Source organism: Mesoplodon mirus, assembly GCF_964341445.2.
Source record: "Mesoplodon mirus genome assembly, chromosome: 16".
Lineage (NCBI taxonomy): Eukaryota > Metazoa > Chordata > Mammalia > Artiodactyla > Ziphiidae > Mesoplodon > Mesoplodon mirus.
The window spans coordinates 18,821,905-18,843,897 of NC_138992.1; the positions used below are offsets into that span (position 1 = coordinate 18,821,905).

Below are 21,993 nucleotides of genomic sequence, written 5' to 3' on the forward strand. Positions count from 1 at the left end.
CCTTCCAAAAGACCAGCTGGAGTGATTATGTTTTCTGGAATAACACAGAGAGGATGATGATTAATACTTGGCAAACTTCGGAGTAGGAAATGTGAAACACGTGCCTGTTTGGGGTTCCTTCGCATGTTTCTAATAAACCAACCAGATTTCACTAGAATCTTTTATGGCTTCTCTGAAATTTGTAGTGAAATTGAAAGCCAAGTGTAGCCCTTGGACCAATTTGTGGTTGCTATAATAACTATCCCTTTTCCTGACTCCTTCCACCACTTAGTGAAAATTATTATTGCAGTAAAATTTCTTAGTCATACTTTCCAGGGGGTTGAAATTTCTTAGCTTGTCATATGGATAAATCTTATATTTATGTTAATATGAGAGCAGTGTGGTTGGATGAGTCTCTGCATGGAATTTGACAAAAGACGCAGTTGAAATTAGTTATTGAAAATTCTATATGTAGGATGTACTCCACCTTCAATTCAATTTAAGAAGCATTTTGAGCACCTATTATGTATGAGGCATGTCTGAAACTGTGTGTACAGAGATAATTTCTACCTTTACTTCTTAGGAAAGTCCATAACTTAAACTGAATACATCTTAGTGAACTCTCTATCTTCATAGTCCTGAGCTCAGATGACGGTACCACCAGTGACCCAGCTGCTGAAGCTAGAAATCCTAGGATCTTTTCTGATTCTTCTCCCTCTCTTATTACCATATTTAATCAAGTCCAAGAGACTTTTTCCTCCTCAATTTCTAAAAAAATTTGCATCCTTATCTCCATTACCATGATCAAGTTCCAGGCCTTCATCACCTCTTGCCTGGATATTCCAGTGGCTTTCTTTCTCACTTCCCTGCCCACAGGCTCTCATCTTCCTTACCCCTTATAGAGCAATTGCTCAAGACACAAAAATGTATATGACACTCCCTCGTTTAAAACTCTTCATGAACTCCCTATTACCCACAGGATGAATGCAAAACTCCTCACAAAAATATTCAAGGCCTTCCACTGTGTTGCCTTGGGTGCCATGTTGGGGGAAGGTGGACAGGCCCATGAGTTGAAGACACCTTGGAAAGACCAGCATCTTTTCATTTGGAAACATCCATCAAGGCTACAAAGAAAGAAGTCTGGCATTTTTAGTCCGTAAGATGGGAAAGCTGTGATTTTGGATGAGCTAAGATGAGTTCCCAATTCCTAGAGTTCCACCCTTTCAAATGCATTCTGTGAAGGCAGAAAAAAATACATTTAAGACCATTACAGGACAGTAGGTAATAAGATTTTGGAGCACTTTTAGTCAAAATGTGATGTTCATTGGAAACATGAGTTCAAGGTTCTTTAAAAATATGTTTATGCATCCATCCATTTATTCATTCATTTCTTTAATCAACAGATATCCATTAAATACCTAGACAAGAAAGTTACAAAGAACCATGGTACAGTCCCTGCTCTCAAGTAAAGAGATAAATAGGCAATTATAAAACCATAGAATGAGCACACTGTTATGAAAAACACATCGTGTTTTGAGAACACATATTGGGGGCTCCTAATCTAATCCAAAAGGGTCAGGGAAGAAGATATTTAAGTGGAGAGAAGAAAGAAGAATGTGACTTACCCAGGTGAAGAGAAGAATGAAGAGAAGTTCAAGCGGAGAACATGGGCAAAGAGTCAGAAGCAAGACAGAGGGGAATTTTGAGATGCTAATATTGCGGGGTTATAATGCTGAGGTTAGGATGGAAGCAGGTATAGGGGCTATTAGATATGCACCTACAGCAGGAAGTAATAGGTCATCCAGGGGGGATCTCCAGCCCTTCCTGTGTCTTAGGCAGAATGGGCCAGTGCTAGGGCTCATGGCTTGGCATGTGGAACACGGACCAGGTTCTAGCTCACTTGATTCCTTAGCTAGAAACTTTTGTCTATAGGCAGCAACCTTGACCAGATTATCGCTAAACTAGATTATGGAATTAACACTTTATCCATGGGACAATGGGAAACCCTGCAGTGTATTAAGCAGAGGAATTAGGTCAGGTTGGAATTTTAGGACAATCTGTCCGGCTGCAGAATGGAGGGTAGGTTAAAAGACTTCAAATTGGACTCAAGGAGAATGGTTAGGTGACTTTCTCAGTGGTCCAGATGAGAGGTTATGGCCTTAAGGAGTGGCATTCACTGGAGTTAGTGCCAACATGAGTAGTTAAGAGAAACTCAGCAGCAGCCTTCAAGGAGCCAGGCAGGAATTATAGTCTTGCTCTTTCTTACAAAAAGCCCACCTTAGTGAGAGACACTGAATAGTGGATTTGCTGCACCATGATTTTCACTCAGTGAGGAAATAGTTTCTTTTTCTTTTTTTTAAAACACATTTACTGAGGTGTAATTGATATAAAAAACATATCTAATGGATATAATTTGATGAGTTTGGCCATATGCATACACCAAATCAAAGTTAACAAATAACAAATAACCATAACCTCCAAAATGGCTCTTAACAATAGACATTCAACAAAGAAGCAGGTAGGGAAACAGCACAAGATTCTGTTTGTCCTCCAAGCTGGCCCAAATGAGTGTTGCCTATGACCTTTTGTTGTATAATCACCTCACCTGAGCCTGACGGGCACATTGATGTTTGTGATAACTTGTTCTGTTTTTCCTCCCATTGGAAACATTTTCACGAGGCAATTGAAGAATCTCATTCATTACCCCGAAAAGCAATTTGAGCTTTCATGGTTGTGCAATCGCACCAAGTTAAATTTTTACAGGCCCTTGGTTGGCCTGGGGTGGGTGAGATGTGAGCCAGCAGGGGTGGGTGTGAGAAGGACAGGGAGTCAGACGGTAAAGGAATTAGCCACACTGCAGATTTGCACTGGTCTGTGTTAATATCCTCCCTCACCAACTCAGGGGTGCTTTGAGCGCTAGTGTTTGATCTGGAAAAACCATTAATGAACAAAATAATCATTCATATTTTCTCTAGTTTTCTAACCATGTTCAAAAATCTGTTATTTTTATTTTATTTATTTAGTTTTTGGCCTCACCATGCGGCGTGTGGGATCTTAGTTCCCTGACCAGGAATCGACCTGTGACCCCTGCAGTGGAAACACAGAATCATAACCACTGGGTCACCAGGGAAGTCCCCAAATATCTGTTATTTTAACCAAAGGAAAAAAAAAATCCCTGCCTTAAAAGAACAAGGTGTCAGGAGAGTTGAATTCTATCCCCAATATTTTCCTTTCTCAGGCATTGGAGAAACTTGTTAAGACACAACCTTTTCTGGGCTTCATTTGCTTGTCTCAAAACTCCTTTCAAAGTGAAACTCCCGTGCTTCTATGAAATATTTGCATTTTGAAGTGTCAGCACATAGTAGGCTCTCAATATATATCTGTAAAATTGGAGGAACGAGCCTCATGTGCTAGGCCCAGGGCTATTAATAGGAGACACAGAAATAAATGAAAAACGTCCTTGTGTTTTAGTTGTTCATAGTCATATGCACAGGTGATGACTGGACACTGTCTAGGCTCTGCCCCACAGGCATGTACAGGGGCTGTGAGATCACAGAGGGGAGGAAGTCAAGAAAGAGAGACAGTTGAGCTGGATCTGTACAGAGGTTTGCCAGATGTGCAGGAAAGGCCATTCAGAGCAGCAGAAGTCAGATGAAGGTCCACAAATTACCCTCTGTAACTCGAAATAGACACTGGATGCTTACATGCAAGAACAGCATCCCTGGAGCTGGCAGGATAATTGACCACTTGATAGCAAAATGGGTAGATCCTGTGCCCACTTGCTACAGATGGCTGTGTCTGACCATTGGATTGCCTACCAAGGGTCAGCCACCTACGTGTTTTTTTTTTAATTAAATTTAATTTTTTTTTATACAGCAGGTTCTGATTAGTTATCTATTTTATACATATTAGTGTATATATGTCAATCCCAATCTCCCAGTTCATCCCACCATCACCACCCCCCCACCCCGCTTCCCGCCTTGGTGTCCATACATTTGTCCTCTACATCTTTGTCTCTGTTTCTGCCTTGCAAACCAGTTCATCTGTACCATTTTTCTAGATTCCGCATATATGCGTTAATATACGATATTTGTTTTTCTGACTTTACTCTGTATGACAGTCTCTAGGTTCATCCACCTCACTACAAATGACCCCATTTCGTTCCTTTTTATGGCTGAGTAATATTCCACTGTATATATGTACCACATCTTTATCTATTCGTCTGTCGATGGGCATTTAGGTTGCTTCCATGACCTGGCTATTGTAAATAGAGCTGCAAGGAACATTGGGGTGCATGTGTCTTTTTGAATTATGGTTTTCTCAGAATATATGCCCAGTAGTGGGATTGCTGGGTCATGTGGTAGTTCCATTTTTAGTTTTTTAAGGAACCTCCATACTGTTCTCCATAGTGGCTGTATCAATTTACTTTCCCACCAAAAGTGCAAGAGGGCTCCCTTTTCTCCACACCCTCTCCAGCATTTGTTGTTTGTAGCTACCTACATGTTGAATTCAGATGTACCTAAGAGACACCGTAGGAGGGCTCAGAAGAGGATGCCAGAGGCAGGCTGACACATAAGAATAGTAAAAGGAAAGTAAAGAGATTGCTGGAGAGGAGTGCAGATAAACAAGACAAGACACAGGGTCCATTTAGCCTACATCCTCTGCCTGCTAATGGCGCTGACGAGCATTTAGTGGGAAGAAGTAGGTTCTCTCCATCCGCTTTTTATGCCAGGAATGGACCTAATCCATCTCCTGCCTCCAACTTTCCATTAACAAGTACTCTTTGGCTTCAGCTAAATCTTGCCACTGTCCCTACTGTCATCAAGCAAAACACAGATGACCATCTGGCAGCGGGTATCTGCATGGTGTGTGAAGTTTTCCTAGAATAACAGTTTGAATTATTTTGTAAAGCAGCAGAACCCTCTTTCCATATTAAATTTTACTTAGAAGAACACTATGAAAACAGCTGTGGTCAAACATCGACAAGTACACCACCATAAATATTGATCAGGCACTTATAATGGCCCAAGTGCTGTGCTGTGCACTTGCTATGCATCCCCTCATTTAATCTTTATCTCGATCCTATGATGTGGTGCTTATAAGGTAGGGTTGTTTTTATCCTCTTTTTAGAAATGAGGTAGCTGGGAATGAAGAGTAACAGCTAACCTGTGGCAAAGCTCGAGTCTGATCCAGGCAGTTTGTCCTCAGTGTGGGTCCTTTTGGTGCAGGAGGTCCTGTCCCAGTGGCCTGGCTGTGACGGGACTGGTGAGGCAGAACTGAGCTATCCGGGAATCCATCCCCTCTCTCTTTCCTCCGCGGTAGCAGGTGTAGCTAATCCCTGTATCCTCCTTCCCCCAGCTCAGGAATTTGGTAATTCACCAGGTTGCTGTGTAATGTGGTCTAAGAAATACTGCTTTGGTTTGTCCTCCAAGATCTCTCTACAGAGTCCATAATCTGCCACATCAACTCAGTGTGAGAGGGATCCTGCGGCCAAATAGGTCTTCAAATGTGGAAGTAAATGCCTATCACACACACACAAGAAATAAGTATTGTATGATTCCATTTATATGAAATGTCCAGAAGAGGCAAATCTATAGAGACAGAAAGTAGATTAGTGGTTATCTAGGGCTGGGGGGCTGAGGAGTCATGGGGAGTGATAATTAAGGGGTACAATGTTTCTTCCTGGGGTGATGAAAATGTTCTAGAATTGATTGTGGTGATAGTTAACTCTGTGAATATCCTAAAAACCATGACTTGTACCATTTAAATTGAGGAATTTTATGTTATGTGATTTACAGCTCGATTAGGCTCTTAAAAATCCCCAAACAAAAAATAAACATAGAGCATCTCTTTTTTTTTTTTTTTTTTTTTCGGTACGCGGGCCTCTCACTGCTGTGGCCTCTCCCGCTGCGGAGCACAGGTTCCAGACATGCAGGCCCAGCTGCCATGGCTCATGGGCCCAGCCGCTCCGCGGCATGTGGGATCTTCCCAGATGGGGGCACGAACCTGTGTCCCCTGCATTAGCAGGTGGACTCTTAACCACTGCGCCACCAGGGAAGCCCAGAGCATCTCTTTAAAAATTTGTTTAATGTGATAATCCATTAATTTATCTCTGGTTGGGCGGTCTGCAAGACATGGGGGTACAAGGAGAAAGGATCACCGGGTCAAAACCAATCATGACACAGCTGCTGGCGGCAGCACAACGGCTCTAACGGGGACATGTGCAAAGAGAAAGGTGAGCCCTTTGGGGACACTGGGAAAGATCTGGCAGAGGAGATGGTATGGAGCCCAAATCCAGATTTTACCGGCAAGTCCAGAGGCAAGGAAGCTCCTTAGACAGCTGAGATGCTCTATGGGTGCTCTTGGTAGAGCTGATATTACGTGAAAGCTTGGAGCAAGGACAGTGCAGGGCTTGTTTTGCGGTTTGCATGCCTGGATAACATGATGAGTGGGAGGACTCAGGGGAAGAGGATTGAAGGATAAGCTGGAGCGAAATGACCCCATCCCTTGAATCATTCATTCATTCATCCATTCATTTCCTTCTCAAGCATCACCCACGTGTCAGGCAGAGGTTAGGTCAGTGGTCTCAAGCTTGGCTTTTACAATTGCCTGGAAAGCTTACAAAAACTGGTACCAAGGTCTCACCCCAGAGGGTGCTCTGGGCATCAGGATTTTTCAAAATTCCTCAGGGAATTCTAATTGTAGTCAATGTTGAAAACCAGTAGGATGTCTGATGGAGATAAAAAATTTAAAAAAGATTAAGGCAAAGATGGTTGTGGCACTTGGGGGTTTAACTATCAACAAATGTTTTCTGAGAGCCTATTAAGTACACCCTGGGCACTGGGGATACAGCAGTGACTAAAAGATGGGTCCAAGCCCTCATGAAGGTTCAGACTAGTGGAAGCAGCAGGAAATAGGCAAGTAAGGGAACAAGGGAATCTCTCATTACAACATGGGATAAAGGATGTGATGGAAATAAAGAAGGCTAACAGATAGCTGACGATGAGGGAGAGGATGGTTCCCTAGATTGGCTGTCAGGGAAGGTCTCTTTGAGGAGGTGACTTTAAGCCTGATTCTAAAGGAAGGAACTGACCTTGGAAGATCCACAGGAAGTATGTTCTAGACAGTGGATACGTGTGGGGGAGGGATGTTGTTGTTATTGTTGTTAAAATGAACAGGCATGTATTCAGACCATATTAGGAAAAACGGAGTACATTGTATGAGAGACAGTTGAATATGTTTAGCGACTGTGATTTTATTTTTATTTTTTATTTTTTTGCGGTACGCGGGCCTCTCACTGTTGTGGCCTCTCCCGTTGCGGAGCACAGGCTCCGGACGCGCAAGCTCAGCGGCTGTGGCTCACGGGCCCAGCTGCTCCACGGCACGTGGGATCCTCCCGGACCGGGGCACGAACCCGTGTCCCCTGCATTGGCAGGCGGACTCTCAACCACTGCGCCACCAGGGAAGCCCCTGTGATATTTTATTTATTCTTGTATTCCCAGAATCAAAGATGCTGATTGTCGTGTAATTTGTACATGTAATGTATAAATGTCTGATGAATAAATGAACTAGTGAAATCAGTAAAGAAGAAACTGAAAGATAGAGGGACGGCTGATGAAAGAATGATCCAGAAGACATGGGAAGAGAGGGATTTCATAGCACACAGAAGGAGGACCACTTCGAAAGTGGGAGGCAAGGTGTGGAGACTGGAAATAAGTTTTCTGGTGCAAGGACCAGAGGAAGCAGAGCTCCCTCCTGATAGCTCTTGTGCCCTTTGCTGGGGGAGAGGAGGTTGTTTGCTGAAAGTCAGCTGGGAGTGGGGTCCGGGTTCTCCAGGGGTGGGAAGAGTGACTTTGTGGAAGTGAAGAGGTGGGCTGACCAGGGACACTCATAAGGAATACAGTGGTGCTGGACACGGCACCTAGGCTGCAGAGCACACATAGGTGGTGGTGCCAGTGGACACAGTGTGTGATGCTGTGTAGCTCTAGCAGACCGTTACATCGTGGCTGAGGGTTTTGCAGATGGTATGTGGCGGTGGTTGAACCAGGAAATGAACAAACTGAGGTGGAAAGAGAGTAAGATCGAAACCAACATTAAAGTCTAGACCGGGACATAAAGGAAGGAAGTAATGTCGAGAAGGAGGAACAAAGTGGAAAGAACAAAGGACAAACTCTAATGAGTCAAAAGCCAAAAATGTATAATGGGGAGAAGGGAATGAGCTGGAAGGAAGGGAGTTCCTATTCCATGGTAGCCGCTGCACACATTAAAGCATCAATACTTTAAAAGACAATAGTAGCTACCTGTTGCTGAGCACGACTGTATGTCAGAAGAAAGGCAAAGGGTTTTACCTACATAATTTCATTTAATTCTCATAGTATGTACCATAATCCCCATTTTACTGATGAGAAAACTGAGGCTTAGTGAGGTTAAATATATTGCTCGCATTTTTTTTTTTTTTTTTTTTTTTTTTGCGGTACGCGGGCCTCTCACCGTTGTGGCCTTTCCCGTTGCGGAGCACAGGCTCCGGACGCTCAGGCTCAGCGGCCATGGCTCACGGGCCCAGCCGCTCCGCGGCATGTGGGATCCTCCCGGACCGGGGCACGAACCCGCGTCCCCTGCATCGGCAGGCAGACTCTCAACCACTGCACCACCAGGGAAGCCCGGTTGCATTTTTGTAGCTAGGAAGAAGAAGAAACTGCATCTGTCTGATGAAGCCAATGCCCATAACCACCAAGCCAGGTTGATAGATATATTTTTCTTGTTGTAGAACAGCATAGGACTCCTGCATCCTTTTCTTATGAGCTGGTAACCTGGAGCCAGTTATATTAACCCATTGGGCTCCGCAGGATGAAGTCCAAATTCCCTCAGGTGACACAGGAGGCTGGTCAGAGTCCAAACCCACACCCTCCTCTCTAGACACAGCCTCCCACACCCTCTGCTCTTGTCTGCAGGAACTATTTTCAGTTTGCCAAAGGCATCAGGACAGCGTTTGGACGTGATGTTGTATGAGTCAGTGATGTGCTTCTTCCTCTTCTCCTCCTGGCCGACTCCTTCCAGTCCTGCCAGGCTGAGTGTGAGTATCACCCCCTTTCCCCTTCTCTAAGCGAAAAAATGAGAATGATGTCATTTGCCAGACCAGGAATCTCTAGAGCATCTCTGCAGACCCCCATCACAGCTCTCCTCATCACACTAAAATTCTGGGATGCTGACTCCTTGTTCACGGAGGCATTCTTTACAATCCCACAGTCTCTTTCCCTTCTATTTAGCATTTTGCCATCTGGAAGGACCCAGAAAAAGGAGGGAAAAAGGCTCCGATCATGACTAGTGACAGACTCTCGTAGCAGCCTCAGGAATCCCTAGGCTTGTACCAGCACCTCAGAGTTGCCAGTCTGGTTCCTATAGCATTCTTTTAGCAGCTGGTAAAGAGAAAATATTAGACCATAAAGAAACATAGTCAATGAACTCAAGATATCTGTGGACATCCTTAACCAAAACAGCTATTATTTTAAAACACTTTCTAACGCTTTTATAATTCAAACATTAAAATGTTCTATAGTTACTCTTGCTGTATTTTATGCATTATAACATGTGCTTACGTGTTATAATTAAAGTTACTGGGGTGGGTCACCCAGCAGGGAGGTGGGTGGTTTGTGGCTGCGGACAGGATGTGATTGAGAAGACTCAGATTTCACTTTCTGGTTGGGTGACTGGGCAAATATCTTATTTTTCTGGAGCTTATTTTCTTTACGTGTAAAATGGCAGTAATAGAAGAGTCTTCCTGGCATTGTTTGGGAGGCCAAGTGACAGCATGATTGTCACAAGCCCTTTGTCAATTGTAGCATGCTTTAGGGGGAAAAATGGGGGTATTATTTTCCAGAGTGTTAGAGGAATTTATACAATATACCACTCGCGTTTAACCTGGGAATGCTAATTCAGGGAACTCATCAACAACACGGCAGGAAACTTCGGCAGCAAAATCCTTTCGGAAACCCCGGATAAAGAATCCGGCAGAATGAGGGAGAAATGGCAAATCAGACCTCACAGAGACTCTCCTTGAAAGATTACGGGATGAAAAATTAACTTGGCACTGTTGGGGGTGGGAATGCGGACGGCTGCCCTGGATGCCCGGTCTTCAGCCTCCGGTCACTTTCCTTCCCCAAAGCCATTTTAGTCAAAGGTCATGTGTGAGTCTTGTCAAAGGCCAGCTTCCAATGGAATCATTGTCCCCCGGGACAGCGGCCCCCTGACTACATCTGCATTGGAGAAATCCCAAAAGCAAACGGCCCAGTGCAAACAAGAGCAGCCCGAGGCAGCCGTCCCGGGGCAGAGCTCACAGCAGAGGCCGCGTCCGCAGCGCCCGGGCCGGAGCAAGCGCCCAGACGGTCGCAGCAATGAGCCGCCGCGCCGAGCGGGTACGGTAGGCGCCTCCCTCTCCCCGTCCTCCATTGCTTGGGCTCCCGGGTCCCAGCTGCTGTTCTGTCAGCCGAGAAACCTTGCAAAGGGCCTCCGGATGTGCCGGAAAGCGGTCCCCGTTGGGCTGCGTTCCCGTGCACTCAGCTGCAGCGATTTCCAGGCGCGCGAGATGCAGAGCGGAACTCATTTCGAGCTCTGGTTGCCAGGGAATGTTTGGGTTTGTAAATATGTATCTCGTTTCTGGAAACCCAGCCGGTAGTCCCTGCAGAGAGGGGCCGTGGACGAGTCTCCGGTCACCGCGGCTGGAACCTGTGCCAAGTGGGAGCTCCCCTGGGAGCAGCGGGTCGCGGGGTTCGGGGAGCTCGGTCCTCCGGGGCCGCGAGAGGGCTCGGCGTTTGGTGGATTACCTGTTGGACCAGGGCTTTGCGGGGACGATAGGGATTTTTAAAGCCATCTGCTTCAGTAATGGGCTGTGGGATCCTACACTTGACTCCAAAGGCAACAGACATCTCGCAGATGGAGGGAGCCCGTTCCACATGGCCGGGTCCCCCCGGGGGCTCCACAAAGGGAAGGTGTTGCCCGGCGTGCACACAGCCGGCGGCGGCACAGCCAGCCCCTCGGCCCTTTGTACTTCGCTATTTGAACAAGCTGACTTTCAAATGAATCTGGCTCGTTTTTGGAGAAGAGTTGAGGGAGCCCGGAGTCTCAGCTGAGCAGGGGTGCTTCTGATCCGGACTTGGAAATCTCGCAGGGCAAATACGGCAGGTGGGGAGGGTCGGAGGGGGCAGCGGGCACAGCCGGCGTTCAGGTGCGAGCGGTGGGTCCAAGGCTTTCGATGGCTGTCCTGCTACACACTCTGGTTTCATTTTAACAGGTTCAGCCCGAACCGAGCCGTTTCTCACTGATAAAGACAATGAAAACAAAAGCCTTTCTAGCGCTCAGCAGGATGCAGAGAGGGAAGCCGGTTCTGGCATTTGTTTATGAATTTTTCACCCAGCCAGGTCTGCCGGGAATAGGACGTTTTCCTCACTTCAGTCAATCGATGTTTGTTGAGTTTCTGCACTTCCTCTCTAACTGAAAAAAATTTTTCTCCTTTACCGTCCCACCAAACGTTTTTTATTTAAATAGATAAATTTATTTAATTTTTCGCTGCGTTGGGTCTTGGTTGCTGCACTCGGGTTTTCTCTAGTTGCAGAGAGCCGGGACTACTCTTCGTTGTGGTGCCCGCGATGCGGGCTTCAGTAGTTGTGGTTCGCAGGCTCTAGACCACAGGCTCAATAGTTGCTCTGCGGCATGTGGGATCTTCCCAGACCAGGGCTTGAACCGGTGTGCCCTGCATTGGCAGGCGGATTCCTAACCACTGAGCCACCAGGGAAGTCTGCCCCACCAAATTTCTTGAACGAGTGGGTGACATTCACCATCTCAATGCCCTCACTACCCAGTAACTTGCTCGTCCACAGTCAATGGCTTCTGCCCTCTCTTCTGAAGACAAACCTTGGCCAGAGCCACCAGAGACCTCTTGGGAGCTAAACCAGAGAGTGTGTTGTGTTCAACCTTCCCCAAGTCTTCTCTGTGTCATTTTGAGCTGTTGGTCATCCCCCTCCCCCGATCCCTCTCTTTCTTTCTTTCTTTTTTTTTTTTTTTTAAACTCTGTCCTGGATTATTTGATACCACGCTTCCCTGGTTTCCCTCTGACCTTTTGAGTTTCATTTAATGCCTCTAAAGTTCTTCCCTTCATCAGCATTGGTGTGTTCCTGTGTTCCTTGACTCTCTTCCCTTTCCATCCAGTAGTCTCCCTAGGAAACCTCTCCCACCCCCATGGGTTCACCCACTACGTACAAATCTATAGCCTATCCAGATCTTTCTCCTAAATACCAACCTTTTCTATAGAGCATCTCCACTTTAAGGTGCATCTCTATGGAGCACCGTAAAATCAACATGTTCAAAGTGAATTTGTCTTCTCCCATTCTCTCCCAGGCCTGCTCCTCCTTTTTTATTCTCCAGTGTTCAAATGGCATCCCTAGTTGTCCAAGCCACACATGACAGAATCATCCTAGACAGAATCATCATTCCTCTCTTTCATTCATGACACCTAGTCCTATCTGCTCTCCCTGCTTAATGCATTTCATACACATACCTGTGTCTCCAGCTCAGCTTCCACTGTTTTAGTGTAAATCAGTACCACCCCAAATTTGATTCTGGTCACAACCTTCTGTTAGTCTCATTTGAGGCCACTACTACCCATCCCCATGCCCCCTGTCTTGTCACCATACTGTATCAAATGGTCTTTCTAAAATGCAATATGATCACGCAGATCTTTTTTGAAAAGCCTACAGTGGATTCCTATTTTTTTTCCTTTTGAGAATAATGTTGATGTGGGACTTGCCTTTCTCTTCCATTTTATCTCTCATCAGTCACTCCCTCTCCACATATTATGCACATTTTAATACACACTTTATGCATGTTGTATGCAAATTTAGGCATATTAAACTATTTACTAAATATGACTTTCCTCTTTGTCCTTCTCTTAGGTCTAACTTCTATTTTTCCCTAAGGACTCAGCTGAGAGCCACTTTCTCTTGGAGACTGCTCCTTATCCTCCAGAATGGGTGGGTGGCTCTCCCCTTTTCCCCCAGAGCTTCCTCTGTTCCTTCTATCAGGGCATTTACCATTCTTTATTGCAAGTACCTATTTACTTGTCTGTCCTCCACTGGTCTGTAGACTCCTCGAGGGCTGGCATCAGCTCTATTTTTCTGAGCATACTTCAAGCCTATAGCCTGGACCCAATGAGGATGCTCAGTAAATTTGTGTGAATTCTTGTACAATTCTTGTCAATGACTATGATCTCCAGGCATTGAATAAGATGAGAGAGATACAATGTATAATACAATATGGTAAAGAATGAAGAATGAAAGTCAACCCTGATTATCAGGAAAAGGTGTAGTCTTCCAATTATTTAACAGAAGAAGGGTGTAGACATTCTGGGTACTTAAGATAATCCCCCAAGTCTCCAGATCTACCAGCTCCCTCTCCCATCCACATCTCAGTGGGTTTCTCCTACTGCTGTCCGCATCTATCCCAACCTTGCCCAAGGCTGGGAAAAGCTGCATGAAAAGCTGTTTGCAATTTTGCTTTGGCTTTGTGAAAACGAAGGAACTGTTTTCAGGATAGTACCTGGCCCAGGAAGAGGTTGAAGATGAAGCTAGGTGGACTTTTAAGACAGCCTTCTGATAAGCTGATATCAAAGATACAAGCTGGCACCTTTTGATACCAGAAGGAAGGCTCAGAAGGGACCAACAGGTGAGATCTCTAAGAGCTGCTAGAGAGGGACGGAGGCTTTGGAGACTACAGATGAAAAAATTCAGTTTGATTTTCTAAAGAAATTTGTGCATTCGAAACTCTAGACAGAGGTGAATGATGATGAAGAAGGTTTTTTAAACTGCAGGTTATTCTTGTTTGGAGCCACAGTCCTTTTGAGACTCAAATGTACATTACTCTTCTCAGAAAAAATGCACAATATACAAACATGGCACTTTTCATAAACTTTCAGGAGGTTCATACAAACCTACTCTTGGACCCCCTTGCATTGTCATGAACCTCGGGTTAAGAATCTTGAATCAAAGAATTCATTCAGGGCTTCCCTGGTGGCGCAGTAGTTGAGAATCTGCCTGCTAATGCAGGGGACACGGGTTCGAGCCCTGGTCTGGGAGGATCCCACATGCCGCAGAGCAACTAGGCCCGTGCGCCACAACTATTGAGCCTGCGCGTCTGGAGCCTGTGCTCCCAACAAGAGAGGCCGCGATAGTGAGAGGCCCGTGCACCGCGATGAAGAGTGGCCCCCGCTTGCCACAACTAGAGAAAGCCCTCGCACAGAAATGAAGACCCAACACAGCAAAAATAAATAAATTAATTAATAAACTCCTACCCCCAACATCTTAAAAAAAAGAAAGAATTCATTCATTCAACAGATATTTGGGAGAGTAGGTGGTGATTAATAGGAACCCACGTAAGTCCAATAATGAATATTTTCTCTTTTAGAGGCTCTCTCAGTGTAATGTGTGGTATTGAGTTTGGAGTCACAGGACTTGGGCTCATGTCCCTGCTTTGGCACTTGCTAGTTGTGTGACTTTCTCTCTGAGTGATAGTTTTATCATCTATTAAAAAGGATAACAGGTGTTGGAAATGGTGACTAAAATAAAGTTTGTGAAAATACCTGGAACATGGTTATACTCACTTAACATTAATCAATTCAAAAACCTTGGTTTTAGGAAGGGCCCAGATCCTGTGATATTCTTCTGGATTAGAAGCATGCACGTGGGCCGGATTAATGACTGAGTGCATTTACTAAAGAATAGCTGATTGACAGATGGACGTCTTTAGGATGGTATGCTACTGGGGTCCATCTTCATTCCTGTTTTTTTTTTTTTTTTTCCGCATTACGCGGGCCTCTCACTGCTGTGGCCTCTCCCATTGCGGAGCACAGGCTCCGGACTCTCAGGCTCAGCGGCCATGGCTCACTGGCCCAGCCACTCTGCGGCATGTGGGATCCTCCCGGACCGAGACACGAACCCGTGTCCCCTGCATCGGCAGGCAGACTCTCAACCACTGCGCCACCAGGGAAGCCCTTCACTCCTGTTTTATTCAATATTCTTAACATCCATGAAGGCATAGCACACTGATCACATTTGCTCAGAGAAAAGGCATAAGGGTTAGGAGTCCAGAAGTTATCAATTAGTTGCAGCATACTTTGACTTTTTATTTTTAGAAGCAGTGTGCAAAAATAGATATAAAATATATCATGTATGGCTGCCAAAAATCAATTGCAAATTATTGTGTGTGTGTGACAGAGAGAGAGAGAGAGAGAGAAAGCGGAAAGACAGAGAGGGAAAGTTAAAGACAGAAGTGGTGGCTTCATATAGTTAAGGTTTAGGGATCTAAACTGACAAGAAAATCAACCATGAGATGTTTCTTCTAAAATAATGTTAGGTTTTATTAATAGAGGTATGGAGTATAGCACATGGAAGGCAATAGACCTTCTAATCTGTATTATGCAGACCACATTTAGAACAATTGTATCTGGTTCTGGGTGCTACACATTAACACATTTTTTGAGCACATACATATATCTTATACACACACACACACACACACATGCATACTATTTGCCAATCACTGTGCTAGATACTTATGACAACAGTGCTGAAAAGAGCAGACCTGCTCTCACAGAGTTCACAATATAGCAAAGGTGTTAGATGAAAAAGCAGGTGATTTTAATTAAATGTTTTACTTGTATAATAGGGGAAGCTTAGGTCCCTGAGGAACCATTTAAGAAGGGATTTTTAATCCAGACTTAATGGAATTGGGGTAGACTTTCTGGAGGCAGTGATGTTTAAATTGAAACCCAAAAGCCAAGTAGGGGTTATCAAGGTGCAGGTGGTATAAGGAAGAGGGTTCCAAGTGCAGGTGACAGTAACTACCATAGGGCAAAAGTCCTGTGCAAGGAACTGAGAGAAGGGATACACACACAGAGGAGAGGGGATGAGGGAGATGAGATGAGAGTGGTGGTCGGGGATAGAACTTCATGCTCTGAAGCTGGAATTGATCCTGAGGAGAACAGGGAGCCATTGAAGGTTGTAAGCAAAACAGTGTCACAATCAGTTTTGTGTTTTGGAAAGGTCAATATGGACAATGGGTTGGAGGGATGGTCAATGATAGAGAGAAAGAGAGAGAGGGAGAGAGATGGAGAGAAACGACATAGGAGGAGTTATTATAGTATAAGCAAGAAGGATGGTGGCTCCAACGAAGATGGTAGAAGGGAGATGACAAGAGAGGAACATTTTAAAAGCTAATTAGGAGATACAAAGCAAATAGTGACAAACTTCAGGGATGCTGTAGGAAGGATGTCTGTAGGACATTTAAGCTGCAAAAGAGAAAGTCTAGAGAGCCATATTATCTGTCTTTACATCTTTCACTCTCCATAGGAAGAGATTAGTATTGTGTTTTTCTCTCTGAGATGGCAGTGCTGGACCAAATGGGTGGGAGATACAGGGAGATAAATTTCAGCTCAATACAATGAAGAATTTTCTAACAGAGCTGTTCCAAGGCAATGCATTCTTTGTCACAGAGATATTTAAACAAAGGCTTGAAAATTTGGAGAGGCAGGGATGGGGTGGCCAAGCTGGAGGGCATTGACATTTCCTTTCAACCCCAGGATTCCAAGACTGTGTGTATGAAGTTCAAATATCTTACTTAGGCTGGCATTTAAGGACCACTGTGACCCAGCCCTTTGTAGAGAAGTCTTATGTCCTGGTTTCCCTGTATATTCCTAGTGCATGCCTGGTGTCTCCTAGTAGCTATTATGAGCACTCAACGTTCACTCTCAAAAGGTCCTAGTTTGAACAATAAATTTTATGATCATCCATCCCTTGACTTAATGTTCCTGCCTCATCCCCTGGCATTCTGTTAGAAACCTTACAAACAACTCATACTGAAGTTTTTGTTACTCCCAGAGGAAACCTGGCATTTTGCTACATGTTTGTTTACTTATGCCATTTCCTATGTCAGGTATACTCCTCCTCTGTGCATTCTGTATACTTCATTGAGAATATACTTTTTCATCAAGGCCTTTTTATAACATCATAGGTTGCATTAAAGTGCTAAGTACATAATGATTTTTATAAATATTTGATCTCCCTCTATTATCCCCTAGAAGTCCAGTGAAAAATAGTCACCCAAAGGTATGAATAGTACAATGTACAATGTACAATGGTACAATGTGTAAGGCAATAACATTTCAGAAGGAAATTCCCATTTATTAGAAAAAGTCATATTTTCATTTTTAAAGTGATTCATGCATTTTGTAGAAAAAATTTAAATTAAGGAAAGTACCAGGAAGAAACAAAGAATTGTCTACAATCGTAGCACCTATAGATAAGCATGTGAACATTTCAGTGATTATCCCTTCTATATTCTTTTATGCACATGTAGTCTTAAAATTGGAATCATGCATATCCTTCTGTAACCTGCTTTTCACTAAAACATACCAAGTGGTTACCCCATGTCATTATATATTTTTCAAAACCGTGGTCTTTGGGGGGTGGTGAATTGTGTTCCATTCTGTAGCTGTCTCATGCTTTGTTTAAATAACTTCTGGTGGACATCAGGTTGTTTCTATCTTTTGATGTTGCAAATAATGCTTTGATTACCCTCTGAGACATACATCCATGTACCCATATATCCATCTGTATGGGACATTTACATTTTCTAAAATTGCAAGATAGTTGACCAAAAACTGATATTGAGTTGCTAAGAAAGCATGAGTTTAAAAAAGGTCTAAGTTTACTTTAAAAACTTCACTATTATTCTATGTTATATAAATCTATTATATATGAGATATTATGTGCATGCGTGTGTGTGTGTCTCCACTTATTAATTCTCTAATTTCATGAAGGTATCTGATTTGAAAATGTATCAACAATCTGTGGGCTTGATGCAGAAGTGAGAGATAACAAGTGAATACATTTCTTGAACAATGAATTGGGTTTGAAATCTAAAAACTTCAGTGACTGTATCAGGGTGACAAATTTTTGTTTCCAAGCTAAATATAAGGAAAAGTGATGACATGTATGTTGCAGCATAAAGAGAATTCTCTGAAAAGAGAGACACTGCCTAATGTTCTGGTGTCTGGAGGAGATATGTGGCCATGGCCTGAGATCTTTATTCTAAAGTGAATAATTCATCTTCTTAGACACTCAAGGAGCAGGTAGGTCTCCATTGTAGAGTGAAATGTTTCATCTGAGAAGCAGGCCTTGGTTGGGAAACACTGTGAATCAGTTTGGTGATTTTTAACAAAATAAATGAAAGATCTTGTCATGGGTTGATTTGTATCTATCCTCCACTCCTTGAAGTCCTAACCCCCAATACCTTTAAATGCGATCTTAGTTGGAGATAAGTTCCATATTAGTCAGGGTTCTCCAGAGAAACAGGATCAATAGGATATACACTTGACCCTTGAACAGCACAGGTTTGAACTGTATGGGTCCACTTATATGTGGATTTTTTTCAATAAATATGTACTACCTTTCTACTCAGTCTGAGGCTGGTTGAATCCATAGGTGTGGAACTGTGGGTACGGAAGGCCGACTATAAAGTTATACACAGGTTTTCGACTGCTCTGAGGGTCAGCACCCAACCTTGAGCTGTTCAAGGGTCAACTATATACATATATCTATATATAGATATATGTATATATATATATAGAGAGAGAGATAGAGAGAGATTTATAATAGGAATTGGCTCACACGAGTATGGAGGCTGAGAAGACCATTGATGTGTTTTCTGCAAACTGGAGAACCAGGAAAACTGGTGATGTAATTCACTTTGAGTCCAAAGAATTGCAGGGTTAGTGGTGTAAGTCCCAGTCTGAGTCCAAAGGTTTGAGAATCAGGAGCACTGATATTGAGGGCAGAAAAGAGATGGATGTCCCAACTCAAGCAAAAAGAGAAAATTCACTCTTCCTCCATCTTTTTGTTCGATTCAAGCCCTCAGTGGATTGGATGGTGCTCACCAGCCTTGTTGAGGGTGATTTTTTTAAAAAAAATTATTTATTTTATTTACTTTCCTTATTTTTTTGGGTGCATCGGGACTTAGTTGCAGCACATGGGATCTTTGTTGAGGTATATGGGATCTTTCGTTATGGGGCACAGTCTCTTTGTTGCAGTGCACAGGCTTCTCTCTAGTGGCGTGCAGGTTTTCTCTCTCTAGTTGTGGCGCGAGGGCGCCAGAGCGCCCCGGCTTGTAGTTTGCGGCACATGGGCTGTCTCATTGAGGTGTGTGAGCTCAATAGTTGTGGCGGGCAGGCTTAGTTGCCCCGCGGCATGTGGAATCTCAGTTCCCCGACCAGGGATGGAACACATATCCTCTGCATTGGAAGGCAGATTGTTTACCACTTGATCACCAGGGAAGTCCCGAGGGTGATCTTCTTTACTCAATCAATTCAAATGCTAGTCGCTTCTAGAAACACCCCGCAGACACCCCCAGAAATGTTTTGGCAGCTATAGGGGCATCCCTTAGCCCAAACACATTGACACATAACAATTAACCATCATAGGGTCTTTACAGAGGTAATCAAAGTAGAGTGAGGTCATCAGGGTGGACCCTAATCCAATATGACTGGTGTCCTTATAAAAAGGGGAAATTCAACACAGAAACATGGAGGAAGATGATGGGAAGAGACACAGAGAGAAGACAGCCATCTACGAAGCCAAAGAAAAGGGGCCTGGAACAGATCCCTCCCTCACAGCCCTCAGAAGGAACCAACCCTTCTGACCCCTTGATTTTGGACATCTAAGCCTCCAGCACTGAGAGACAGTACATTTCTGTTATTTAAGCCATCCAGTTTGTGATACTTTCTTATGGCTTAATACAGATTTGAATTAATACAGATTTCATGAGAGCATAATTCCCTTAGCGTGGCTTCAACTGGTAACAATACAACATTATTTTGCTCTTTCGTCACCAGAGATTATGGTATTGTCCCTAGGAATGACAGCTGACGATATATTGCTGTTTCAGTTAGCAAATATTTTCATTACCATGATCTCCTTTGACCCTGGCCAAAGCCTAAGAGATGGGCATTCTTACATCTCTGTACGAATGCCCACTAGAGATAGGAAACAGAGGCTCAGAGAGACTAAGTGAATTATTCAAAGTTGCAAAGCTTGCAAGAGGTAGACCTGAAACTCAGATATTGGCTTTTGGATACTAAATAACACACTATTTTAATGAAAACACAATGTTTTTCACCTTCATGGACATGTCAAATATCATCTTCCTTCTTTAAAATTTGAAAGACACGTTTGTGGCATGCTGAGCCAGATTTTTCGTGTTTTTTCTTTTCTCCTAAATCCCCTGAGAATGATTTTATAATCCTACTTGTTGGAAGATCTCTGATGGCTGAAGGCACCTACTCCATCCACGTCCTCATTATCAAATATTTATCAGGAATTTAGGCACCCGTGTTTATGTGCACAGAATATTTCTTCTCCACACAGAAGCTTTGTTTACTGACAAAATGGGCTTTCTCAGGACACAGTTTGATTACTGACAAATCCAACTGCAAAACTTTGGATGTGTTGGATATAATTGAGTTTTTCCATCATTAATTCTGCTCAGATATTAATTCAACATAGTGACATGAGGGGCGCCAAGCAATTTCCAGGAAGCTGCTTGACTTTAATCAGCAGGAACAAATGCAAGATTATTGCACTTTTTCCTTGGGTGACCTAAGCTTGTTCTTGGCACCCGTGAACACAGAGCACTGGTTGTCTCATAGTGTTTCAGTGGCTTCTACCCAGGGGACTTATTAGTTTTGAACCTTAGGGATAATTCCATAAGAATGTAATTCTTTCCCTCCCTGAAAGAACAAAATGTTGCTTGTGTTGGGCCATTCTTGTTATGTGATAAAACCAGTGGTTCCCAAATTGTGGAATCACAGAGGTCTGTAGGTAGGGTCGTCAGATTTAGGAAAAAACAGGCAAGGGAACCAAAATAGACAACAACAGTAAAACCTCCAGGATGCCCCAGTTTAATTTCAATTGCAAATAAACAAGAAATACTTTTTTAGTATAATTATGTCCCCGATATTGAAAATACTAAAAAAGTATTGTCTCTGGCAACCCTACCTATAAGGTTATATTGGGGGTAGAGTGTTGTTAATTTGTCAATATTTCAAAAGTTATGAAAATTATACATTTACACAAGTAAGACTTCAGAGGTTCCTGAAAATGTTAAATTTCCTTGATTTTGGTTGGGATTTTTTTGACCCAACTAGAAAGCACTGTCATCTCATGCTGAAACCATAATTTTATTACCATTTTTGATGACTTGTGTTTCAGGGATCATGCAAAGCGCATGCATTATCTCATGTAATCCTCAAAATCAGAGGTCGGAGGACTATAGCCTGCAGGCCAGATCTGGTCACTGCCTATCTTGTAAATAAAAATTTTGTTGAAACACAGCCACCTCGTTTGTTTCTGTGTAGTTTGTGGCTGCTGTCATGCTCCAACAGCAAGTGTGTAGTTGTGATAGGAGATTGTTGTATGGCTCACAAGACCTAAAATACTTATTATTTGGCCCCTTGCAAGCAAAGTTTGCCTACACTTGCTCAAAACCACCCTTTGAAGGAGTTACCTATATTCCCATTTTTAGAATGAAAACATGAAGGCCCACAGAGTTTAAAAAACTGGGTAAGTTCTCACAGCTCTTAGAGTTCAAACTAAGGTCTGTTGAATTCCAACACTTCTGACTACAGCTGACCCTAAGGCTGATGGTCAATTACATTTATCCTAAATGGGTTTAATAATGGAGAAACTGATTTCTGATTAAATACTGTCCATCCCAAAGATGAGGCAGAAGGAATGGGGTTGTTGTTAGGCAACCAGGCTCTGTAGCCACAATGCTTAAGCCCCAGCTCTACTGCTTAATTTCTCTGTATCTCAGTTTCCACCCTTGTGAATTACAGATGATGATAATTCCTATATGTGTGATTGTTACTGGGGTTAAGTGAGACAATGTCTAAAAAAACGGGAAGAGCAAAATAAC

General features: G+C 43.5%; 1 protein-coding gene across 1 annotated transcript in view; it reads left to right on the forward strand.

The window, feature by feature from the left end:
• Positions 1–10,159: 10,159 nt before the first annotated feature.
• ENPP2 (ectonucleotide pyrophosphatase/phosphodiesterase 2) overlaps positions 10,160–21,993 on the forward strand; it is a gene marked incomplete at its 5' end in the record, with an annotated part of 105,388 nt that continues 93,554 nt past the window's right edge. The window contains 2 exon segments of the mRNA XM_082601212.1: positions 10,160–10,369; positions 10,371–10,391. Of these exon segments, the coding sequence (XP_082457338.1) occupies positions 10,160–10,369; positions 10,371–10,391 (231 nt within the window).